The sequence below is a fragment of the Stegastes partitus genome, unplaced genomic scaffold, assembly GCF_000690725.1.
Source record: "Stegastes partitus isolate 25-593 unplaced genomic scaffold, Stegastes_partitus-1.0.2 Scaffold261, whole genome shotgun sequence".
Lineage (NCBI taxonomy): Eukaryota > Metazoa > Chordata > Actinopteri > Pomacentridae > Stegastes > Stegastes partitus.
Genome location: NW_007577992.1, coordinates 570,074 through 582,172, shown reverse-complemented (window position 1 = coordinate 582,172; position 12,099 = coordinate 570,074). Strand labels below are relative to the sequence as shown.

General features: G+C 40.5%; 1 protein-coding gene across 1 annotated transcript in view; it reads right to left on the bottom strand.

The window, feature by feature from the left end:
* Positions 1–1,900: 1,900 nt before the first annotated feature.
* LOC103357560 (polypeptide N-acetylgalactosaminyltransferase 9-like) overlaps positions 1,901–12,099 on the bottom strand; it is a gene marked incomplete at its 3' end in the record, with an annotated part of 39,185 nt that continues 28,986 nt past the window's right edge. Inside the window, exon 3 of the mRNA XM_008282165.1 lies at positions 1,901–2,067. Coding sequence (XP_008280387.1) covers positions 1,901–2,067 — 167 coding nt within the window. The remainder of the gene's footprint in view (positions 2,068–12,099) is intronic.

The following is a 12,099-nucleotide window of genomic DNA, read 5'->3' as shown; positions in this document are numbered from 1 at the left end:
CAATAAAATTTTATGGGACGATGGGGACGTGAAATATAATGAAATTGAATACTGAACATATTACAGCCTTCATAGTGAAAATAAGGTTGTTCTTCAAAAATCCATTAAAGAAAACCGCAGTAAGAGTGGAAATGTGTGGAGCAGACTGGTGTAATGAGAGGAGGGGTCGGCTGCCATTTCTGTCTGTTCCTGGCTTTTAACGGCTCCCTCTTTAATAGCAGGCAGTTAGAGCCTCAGTGGGGAGCGGAGACGTGCCAGTGGTGACTCCGGCTCGGCCTTCTTTCAGTATGTTATTTATGAGCCGTTTTCCTCTGACAGCCTGAAGGAGGCAGGCTTGTTACTCCGTGCCAAGTGAAGGAGGGCCAAGTGTGGTCTGCAATCTAGTTCATTGTCCCTCCCTCTCCAAACAGGAATGCTTTCGGGATGTGGAGCCGAGCATCATCAGCTGCTGTGGGCGTCGCAGTGTGGAGGCAACTGAAGGATTTGCCCACATCACCATGGAGACAGTAGTACGCGGCAGTTTAGAAAGTGACGAGACAAATCCCATCCCCTCTCTTTCCTCCTTTTTTTTTTTTTTTTAAAGCTATTTTAAAACCTGGTGCTCAAGTGTCCCCCCTCAGGGGTTCTCCATCCCTTGAACTGTTACTCACAAAACCAAACACACAGAAAGCAAACTGTGGCACACATACAGAAACACACGCATACATATGATAGTATGAACAGAAACTGAAGCATGGAAACAGTGATGATTCAGACAGGAGTCAAAAAACACTAACTCATTTGTATATGATCCCTGAGTTGAGACAAAACAAGACAAACAGGCCGACTGTTTTCAGCTGAATAGCAAAATCTACAGCAATAGCCAGTGATAAAGTTTGATGATTCAAAGTCTGGAAAGATGCACTTAGAGACTTGATCAGAAGGATGTTTGATCAAATCTCCACAGCAACTGGCAAGATCTAAGTTACTCGTCAGTTAATGTCCAGCAGAGCGTATCAAAGACAAGAAATTAAAGCTGCAGTAGGCAGAAATCATGCTTCAAATGTGCAAAGATAGTAAAGATAAAAGCCAAGAGTTATTTAGGACAGTCTCCCAAATGCAAATCCACCATCCAAAGCCCTGCACCTTCACATCCTACTATCATGTTGGTGTTCTGCTATTTTATCTGCTCTGGGTGAAAAGACCTGAGATTGTGAAATGTTCCATCATGGACTATGGTTTGCAAAAGCATGAAAACTGAGCCAGTAGGAGGTGCAGAAGTCGAATTTCCTCTGAGCAAATTAAGAAATTACAACATGCTTAACCCTTTATAGGGCGCTCATTGAAATACTTGGTAATTTAACATTTCAGTCCTAAAGTGTTGTTGGTAGATACAAGAGGACAGTTTTTCTTTTTTGACTTTTTAAAAAAGTTTCAGATTTAGGCTGCAAATAAAGCAGCGACCAAACACAATTTCTCGCTCAACGAGGCGGAAAAAAAACAAAACAAATAATATGTGGATAAATTATTGTAAAAAAAATATACATGTATAAAGATGAAGGAACATTTATTTCCAGCTCACCAGTCAGACTTATGACACTTTTGTCTAATTATCACTCTGGCTCACTGGTGATTGGTCAGAAGCCATAGTCACTGTGTTGTGATGTAGCCTAACCTTCGCTGGTTGGCTGGACGAAGTCATGTGAGTTTTCCCACTGCCACTTTTAAAGCTTGCGGAAGTTACCATATATGGCTCCTTATCCAATATAGAGTTAAAAGTTAGTTTGGAATTTATGATGGCAAAAAATACAGCCTACTCCCTGTTTAAAGACTGGCTATAGTACAGTATACCAATAATATCTGAACAGGTGTTTCTTTTAAAAATATTTTACCCAAATAATGAAGCTGTAAAAGGTCTTACCACTGTCACTGTTGTCATCCACCAGGATGATCTCCTTGAGCAGGTGAGCCGGTGTGTGGTTGACCACGCTGTGGACCGAGCGCAGGATCACTGACAGTGCTTCGTTCACGAAGATGAAAACCACTGAGATCTGAGGAAGGTCCTCTGGGTACGTCAACTGCTTACACCTGAGAAGATAAAGTTAAGAATTTTCATCAGCTCTAAACCTACCTGAATGTCTGTCAATTGCAGATTTGCTTTGTAGCATTTCACATGAGCAGTTAACTGACACAGTTGACTCGTTTGGGAAATGTGCTCAACTGCCTTCTTGCAGAAAGTTAAATGGAAAGATTAATACCGCTTTCATATCTGTATGGTAAATTTAAGGCTATAGCCAAGAGACAGTGAAGAGTCAAAGACTTAAAATTCCTTCTAATACCTCCTTAAGGCCTCCTGGAGCCACCTCAAAGACCTCTGCGTGACCCTGAACCCAGTTCGACAGCAGCAGCATAAACCTTACTCACAGGCGTTTTGACTTGTCATAGCGGAATAATCTCAGGTGTAACGAATGACATTAATGGTAGCTCTGTTCCACTTAGTCGTGCCGGTGGCTGTGTGCAAAAGCAGGGCCTTAAAACTGGCACACCTGCTGTAATTGGGACGCAGTCATAGTTAACATGATTAGCTGCACGTGTTTGAAAAGTCAAAATGTTCACAGTGAAAGTTTTATGAGACGGACGTGTTGAGAAGTTTCCTTCTGCGGGTTGGACTTTCAAACGTGTTTCCTTGACTTGAAACATTCCCTGCGTATTCCCAGGGGGGGCAAACAGCCTTATACTTCTCCTCAAAAACAGGGATATATATCCTGAATCACTTTTTCCTCAGTGCACCAAACCAGCAAGGCAAAAAATAGCACTGTGTAGTACACCGAGTCTGCTGCTGCAGTATAGAAACACCATGTGTGGAGGAAAAGAAAAAGGTCAAGAAGACTGTATCTTTGCTTGGGTTTGACACATTCATGTCCAGGTAACCTCCACAAAACCTCCCTTACATGTTCATATAAAGAACGAGAATGTACTCATGTCGTCTTATTCACAAAGTCAATGCCGGCACAAGGACTTTTAATTTGGAGACAGGCTTGGATACAGGGGCAACAAAACATTCTATTATCTGTTAAAACAGAGTATACGGTGTTTTGTGCACCTTTGTGACCATCTTTGAGTATATGAAGAGTTCATTTGCAAACACAGATAACTCCATTTTTTGTAGATTTTCAGAGAACTTATTTTTTTGTGAACTCTTCATATTTACATCCTCTGTATTCCCACTATGGTTTGGTTTTTAGAGCTGTAATTCCCAATGTGGTGGTGACGAGATGGTTTTTCAGAAATCACATGAAATGTAAAAAAAGAGCCACAATTGTTAGAAAAGATTAAAAACAACAAAACAACCGTGAGTCCACTGCTCATACATTCTGTATGTTTACTAAGTACTGCAGGAGATTACTTTGATTGATGTATTCTGCTACAAGATTGAATTACTGTGAAATTATATTATGGGTTGTTAGCCGTCGTGTTCTTTCTTGTTGTTGTTAAGCTCATGTCTGGATTGGTCCGGTGTGTGTGTGTGTGTGTGTGTGTGTGTGTGCACCCATATTTGTATGCTTTAACCACTTCCATGGATAGTTGGGGGTCATGAGTCTCTGTTATTTTGGGGGCTCTGTCCTGGAAAGTCTAGATCCGATGCTTTAGAGAACTGTGATTAAATTCAACATTACATTTAACTGTGCAATAATTCTGGGTCCAGCAGGGCCAAGATACCCCGACTGTATACTTTGTTTTTATGCTGTATTTATACTTTATATTCTATTGGCACCATTTGCACATTATCTTGTAAAATGTGTGATATGTGAGCAACTGGATGCCATGATTTCCCCAAGCCAATGAATAAAGTATCGATTTATTGCGTGTTTGCATATGTATAAATTCTTACCCTGATTCCCTCCTGGATACTATGATTCTGTTAAATCTGTTGTCCAGGTTTCTGATCTTTCTCTGCTTTGTTTACCACTGTGGCAATAGCTAGCAATATGTAGCACTCAGTTACCAAGACTACGAGTCAGCAGCCATGTTAGCAACTCTGTTATGAGGCTGTTATTAGTGCTTCGGGTTAAATGCTTATTGCCAACATGCAAATCATACTGGAGACAAAGCACAGCAGAGACTCACGGAAATGTCATTAGCTTAGCAGGTATTTGGCCATTGAAAAAGTTCTAAATTCAGTTTTTAACCCAGTGACATGATGATTGGAACAGGCCGTTGCCTTTTTCTTGAGTCACAAAGGTCATGTGGCAAAAAAAACCCTGAGAAACGGTTGAAGTAATGATGATCCACATGCAGAATTAAAGTCTGTAGAGGATTAAAGAGATGGCTACATTTGTTTTTTCCATTTTCTTGTCACATGGAGACTCCATGCTAATGCGGCAGATCGACAGCCGAAAGCCAAACTGGTTTCATTTCCAATCTGTGGGAACTTGTTTAGTGCAGAAACGGCAGACTGATGCTGGATGTGGTGGAGACACATGCCTCTGCAGAAAATCAGAATAACCCCAGAAGCATGCATGCATTGATTTGAATTCCTGATGTTTCATGTAAACCTCATATGATCAGAAATAGCAATAATACATACAAGTGTGCAAGAAATGTGTTCACTCCCTGCCTCCTATTCAACCTCTTTTCTTCCTTTATTACCTGCTCACTCTCACCAAGCACCGTGGCATCTCTGCCTCCTTCTCGTGCTCTCATATGTGGACTCCATGGTAACCTCTTTCCTGCATCTGTGCCTACATCATGTTGCCATGCACAGTGACCCCGTTAATAAAAATGAGCACCACTCTAGCAAAAAAACGGGACATTTACTCGGCCCGAGCTCCACACATTCAGTTGCAACGTTGCCACTCTCCTCCGGTGATAATCTTTGTTCTAAAGTCTGTCAAACTTGCCTGTCATTTCCCCCCAAAATACTGTATTTTCTCACAGACGCGGCGCAACTTTGAAGTTTGAAATAACAGCGTTGACTGGACAGAGGCACTTAGCTGATTCCTATGGCAGCTGTGAGCACACAGACACACACACACACAACCAGCATCTTGTAAATCTTTCCACGCTGCCCTAATTAGACTCCGAATGCAACAGCTGAAAAACACATTTCGCTCGTTTCTTGCCTTTGTTTTCCAATGTTTTCATGTACCTTATTCAGTAGGCAGAGTCATTACGGAGGGATAATGAGTTAGCTATTATAATTGTTGTGGCTGAATTATTTACAAGAGATTCAAACACTTGTGGTGCCGTTCTGTATCCGAATGTGAGACTGATATAAAGAAACTACAGTGTAAACAAATCCACGAGTTCAATTTAGCTTCAGTAAATCCCAGTAAGCCCTTTAAGTCTTTCACTAAACACCAAGACGGAATAGTTGCAAAAGACAATGACATCAACCCCTCCTAAACATTAAAGTAATAATGATTTTTAATTATCGCTATACGGAGTCATATTTTCACATATATTATCTGGCCGCATTACAGTCAAAAATCTGGCGTGGCGACACCACCTTGGACGCGGTTTGTATAAAAACAGCACGTTAGCTGCTCTTCCACTCTTGCTGTGAGCCATCTGAACTCTTCTGGTGCTCGGTGCCCTGATACCCCTGTGAACTGGGATGTCAGCTTGAGTCAGCGGCATCCGTGGGGTCAGGCCGCGGGGGGACGGCCACACAGCAGATGGATCCCAGCGTGGCGCTAAAGTTACATCCCCCCTCTCTCTTCAACCGTTGGAACCCTCCTCGTGCTCCACAGCCACTGCTTCATGTGAGTGTGTGACTGTGAGTATGTGTGTGTGTGTGTGTGTGTGCGTGGCAGGCATGTGTTAGGAGTTTCTCACCTTTCAACAATGAGAACTGGCAAAGGAGGAACTAGTAATTATGTAGGATGACACAACAGATGGCATCTTATTTACTTGTGAAATTATGTAGTAAATCTTTTGCATGTCGCAGTAGAAATGGGAGTACAAATAATTTTTGAGACTATTTTCTTGTTTTGGCTTCACTTCACTTTACTTTTTAATTTTTTTTTTTTTTTTACTTTGCACATCTCCCTCATGCACCAATTCTAAGCAGGGCGCCCTCGTCACATCGGCTCGTATTGTACCTGAATCCCTCTGCAGGTTGGACTGGTTGGTTTTAATATTCATTTTCTGAGAATTTATTCTTTTAATGCATGCTGTGACACTCCACTTTAAATTGCCTGTTGAAAGTCTGAATTTATATGCAAATAAGATGTGGGTGTTACTGAACTAAGAGTCATTTACAAGCTCATACAAACTTTCAAAAGCCCTGCAAAGATGATATAATTGTAAAAAAAACCAAAATAAAATAAAAACTGTGAAAAAGATAGACATGAAAATTTATAAACTAGTGACTTTCTGTCATTGATGAAAAAAATAAAATGTTTTTTTTAATCATTATAACAGGTTGTAACTTAAAAATACAATTATTTTACAAACCTACATTTGTGACCACATATTTTTTAAATAAGCTACAGCTAAAGATATGATAATACTCAGCCCAAGATAAGTCAACTTCCATGTAAAAAAAAAAAACTTCCTCAACTAAACCATGTTTGATTACATGTCTAGTGCTGACAGCAACCAGACAACATCTACCATTATCCTTTTGTTATCTCTCCAGCTATCCTACACAATTGCAGTTAGTGTCAATATCAGCTAGTGCTGTCGTCACAATAACAAAATGATGACTTTGAAGCAATACCTGCCAAAATATACTGACACCCATGCAAAAAGAGCAAAAATCTAAAACATCAGAAAAACTAAATTAATAGAAGATGCAACTTCAAACTTAAAATTTGCAGTTTTTAAAAATACAGTATCAAAGCAAGGCAGCGGAGAGGAATTACGTCCCCCATAGTGTTGTCAAAAGTTTTATTGTTTAACCAAAACTGGAGGAACTTTTAATTAAAATCAGCTCTACGGGTTCACGTCTCTCCGCCTCCACATGTCACACCGCCGCTTAGAAAAGGTTTAATCCTAGCAGAGGTAAGTGTCAGCAGTGCTTTAGTGCACGTTTTAATCACTAACTTTCAGTCTTTCTGCAGGAATTCAGCTGGTCATTTATAACTCGTGTTGTTGATCTGCAGACTTGTGGGCGCCTGATTTTTGTCAGTTTGCAGAAAGTTCACACTGCGTTTGAATGCAGAATTGTTCGCGTAAAAGATAAACCCAAGTGAAACAGCAAATATTGACTCTCCAGACTTCAATGATCGGAAAAGTTCACTTGTCACAAAATAAATCACACTCGCTAACCCGTCATCTCTTAATTTCTTTAAACAAGTCGGCACGTCTGTCAGTGGGATGCACATGTTTTTTCTTTCAGTCTAGGTTTAAAATATCTTTTACATATTCTTCTGTTGTCTGTCAGCTGTTAGCAAAATAGGGCCATAAACTGCTTAGTGTGTCAGGAGCATTTGTTTTTGTTTTTTTCTCTGTAGTTTGCTTATGAGAGAGAAAAAAAGTGGTTGAGCACAGCAATGCATACAGCAAATATAGCTTCTATTAAAATACTGTCATTCTTTAAGTAAGTACATTCTTTAAGTACCAATACCAGTTACATTTTCTAACTTTAGCTGTGTTGTGATATCTTTCTAGTATCGGTATACTGTGTGCCACTGTTTGCTAGCCAGTGAAAACCAACAGTCGATGTTTTAAAAACACAATAATAGAATATTTTAACCATTTGGGAACTGTGAACACAACATGCACTGTATCACCTTTAAGTCGATATATCCCACTTGTGTGAAAATAGTTGTCTATTTACATATTCAGCAGATACAGAGCCGCATTTATTCAGAGCGGAGTTTCTGTCTATTAGAAACTCATTTCACACATCCCTTGTCAACAGCTGCTGCCTTTTGCAGTCTCAACTAAAATCACATCTCGTGGGATTTGAAAATCGCACTTATTCATACAAAGATTTTTAGATTAAAACAATTAATCATCTTGCTCTATATTAAGTCACCTTCAGTGATCCAGGTGTCCACACCTTTTGTTTTGGGGATTTTTTTTTTTTTTTTTTTTACCAGTAAGCTAAAAATCTGCCAAATTGCAGAAATGCAGAATTCCTCCTCAGGTATTTCCACAGTGGTTAAGTATAATACAGATAACTTAGTGAGAGGCACTCAACTTCATTTATGTAATTTCTCATGACACGCTGTAGCTAAATATTGACATCTATTCATGCATAGAACTGACAATCTGCTAGCGTTTCTCACCGGCTAGTGTTTGCTGTTCCAGACTGGGAGCGCTTAATTTCATGCACTGTTATCAATCACTTCTATTAGCGCAGCCCACATGCATTTGACAGCAGAGCTAATAAAAGGAAAACTAAACCACAGAGAGTGTTTATGATGGAGCGCGCTGCGTGCGTCTATCTATACTTTAAGCCCTGCTCTCCTGTTCTATTCGTAAGAGTAAATGCACAAGTGTTTTGATTGATAACCCCTCCACTGTATCATTTCAGTCCTTCCCCGTACATTTATGCTCTCCCTCAGCAACTCCTTTGTTCCCTCTCACAGCTTTCTCTATTGCCTCTCTCAATCAGCCTTGCCAGGTCTATAAATACAATGACAAATCTGGCAGTGAGTTTGAGGAGGGATTTTTTGCACCGCAGCTCTGCTTTGCAGAGACACAGCCGCGACACGGCAAGTGTGCAAAACAAAGTAACGTATATTTCACTCTTGTTTAGTTATACGGCTAAAGTGGAGGCTGTGTTTAATGAATATTACTGGAGTAATATCTAGAAAATGTCACAGGGGGCAAGGCAGCCACATTGCTTCTAGCTGAGATGTGGCGTGAGGCTGGATTTCAGTGTCGAGATCGTAAAGTGATATTGTAGTTCCATTGCCCTAGTTACTGGATCCAATTTGGGGCATCGCTCAACCTTAAATTTGTACCTGTCTACAGTATCGGGGAAGCCTTGTAAAGCCGTAACAGGATGAGCGATCGACTCATCTGTTAGTAATGGGACTGAGCTCACTGGCCAGCTCTCATAATTTGACCCGGAACAAGCTTTGACAGAAACAGAGCGCCAGATTAAGATGTATTCCTATCACACCTCCCCCTTTCCTCCTCCTCCAGCAGCCCGCAGCCCCGGCCACTCCGTCTGACTTTTTCCCCACTGGCTGCTCTTATTTGCTGTGAAATTTCACATTAACCTCGCGTAACCCGCGCAATGCAGGCAACACCAAAGCAACTTTCCAATCCACGCGCACTCCTCCCTGAAAGATAATCGTTTGCCTTGTCATTTCTCCGCCTGGCTTCCCCCTCCCCCTCCAGCTCAACCACCCACCCTCATCCAGCAGATAAACTCTACCACTGGAAAGAGCAACAATTTGCAGCAGGAGCTTCTGCACCGCGGAGACCTTATGATCCCATTCTGCAGTATCAGACGCTTAGGAGATGAGGTAAGCCTGTTTCTTCAGCCTTCCTTTCTGGTTATCACCCTCCCACAGGCAGACAAACACAAGACGAGAGGTCCTCGGGGAAACAGAGCATGTGTTGTGCTTCAATATAGTATTGGGTTTAACAGCTATTTTGACAAAACAGAAATCAAATCTTCAGCAAAGTGACAATAGAGATAGAGGTGAGATCAGGAGTAATTGAATAAGAATCCTCTTGGAGGAGGAGAAGCGAAGGTGAAAAAGCGGGTTTGATGCCTCGAATTGCATTTTTCTATTTATGAGTGAGACAAGTTGCATTTAGAATCTTTTTGTTTGTTTTGTGGACATCAGTAATCTCACCAGCTTGTCTGCCTTTATTGTTTTTCTCTCCACAGCCCAATGAGCTGTTATTGTACCTATAAGCCTCCCAAGGACAATGAATGGCAGCCTCGGAGTCACCATAATATAGAGCCTACTTAAGTCTTTTGATATCTCTCTTAAGAATGTCACCTGCAGAAGTGAAGGGCAGGAGAGAGAAATATGGGCTAGCAGGCGGTGAATGGGGATTACGGGTTTTTGTGCAGGACACAATTGCGGCTATAATTTTTTATGAATTGGTTTGGCTGCAGAAAGGCCTGCTTTAAAAAAAAAAAAAAGAAAGGCTTTAAAATGTGTAGGTTTTTCTGTGGTGGCGATGGACTTTGCTCCCCTGTAGTCATCAAAGTCCTCTCTGCTCAATGACTCCTGTTCAATTAAAAGCCCATTAGATAGGAAGTGCCTTGTTCCTGCATTTAACCTCACTTCTGCAGTGCTGCAGTCACCTTTTGCCCGCAGAGCGTAATCACAGTTTTAGAATTAGAAATTTGAAAATAAGCAACTGTCTTTCATACTGTACAAGGCTGAGCACTGCAGGAACACATTAGACCTCACACAAGAACATTTCTATACTCCATACAAATGTCTTTTAATTTTTTTTCTTTGACATTTCCTGGTACAGTCACACAATCAGATTCACTAAACTGAGCAAACTTGTACTAAACGTGTTATTCAGATTGTGATTACCTTCAGTTAGACAAATACATCCATTCAAGGCTCATGAAGTTTAAACATTTGCAACATCTTTTAAATGCAGAGTCAAAAGAAGAATTCCACTACAGAGTTCTGCTGTCAGAAATCAACTAAAAGACTTCAAGTTTGTCAGCATCAGTAGTCCTATTAGTTCACCTGAAACAACTAAAAGAACATTGATATTAAAGCTGTCAGCGAAGCAGCGCTGCATTCACTGTGGTAGAAACTGTGGTCTGATGCAACGTCAGATGCTAGAAAATAATCCAGAACTAATATGACAGGGGTATGTAAGAGTCACAGATGTTATAGTTTAAAGGTGAGTTGTGCAGGTGCAGCAGAGGATAATAGCGAACAAAGACCTGCAGAAAGAACTTGAGGAAGCTGATGGGAGCTTTCTGAGCAACTACAGAAATGCAAACAATTCTGTGATGAAGAAGCAAAACTGATGAAATCTAAAAATCCTCTTTGAGCATCATCATGAGGACATGGGGAATTTAGTGTTAATTTTTGTTTGTTTGTTTTGCTTGTCTTAATTCTATATTTTATTGTATTGGATTTGTACAACATATACAAACTACCAGTTAATTGAGTTCAAGGCACATAGTCATGGGGCAGACTACCTCATGAATTTTGTTTATACCTGAGGGACACTGTTAAGTGTGAAAATTTAGTACAAGCTGTAAATTCTCTTCTGCCATATGCGCTACTTAAGAATAAATTTCTTGGAACTAGTGGATCTTGGAGGAGACCCAACTGACAATGATGCTTTTACACCTGTAGTTTATTTCATTTGACCAAAGGGAAAAAAAAAAATCTTTATTTTCTTTGCTTGAGTTTCTGTCTGCCGTTAAGTGATCTGTGTAGATTCTCAGTCATCTAGGTCATGGTGATCCCAAGTGCTTCATCAGGCAGTTGGACCTCTATTCAGAACTGAGAAAGTTTCTTGGATGAGAGGGGAAATGTTTTCAAGAACAAAAAAAAAAGAGAGAATGCCAGTTGTCTTCCACTGAAACAGTTATTTTTAGGTTCTGGTACTGCTCGTGTTCACACTGGTTTTTTACAAACAGTCCTTTGTAGGGGACAAGAACCTTATTAAGACCCATAGCGGCATTTCATGGAGGCCGTACCCTTTAGCAGCCATAGTAATGAAGGCAGTAAAGTGGGTATAGATCCACAAAATGGAAGATGTCTGGGTGGAGAGATGGGTTGACAAACCATTATACTTTAACAAAGGCGCCGTTTCCCTTTTCAAGCCAAAATTCATAGTTTCTTTTAACCTTTGCTGTTTTATACCTTTAATCATCCCAACATGGCGATGGCAGAAGGTCTGTTTTTACCCCCAAAAATCATCAGTGTCATATTTCCTAGTCTTTGAGCTATATTTCCTCATATCTGCTGTTATATTTCTAGCCATTGGGAGGGAGAAGTTCCCGTGGAAGGTAAAAGTGGCTACTCATTTCAGGCTGGAAGTCTTTTTTTTATTTTTATTTTTTAAACGTACTTGTATGAAGTGATAAAGTAAGCAACACATTGTACGGGTGGTTTTGGTCATGTTGACTTAACAAATCAAATCACCAAAGGCAAATTTACTGAACTTCAGTGTTTCATACAGTGTGGGTGGATTTATGCTCATCAAGACTTGAAG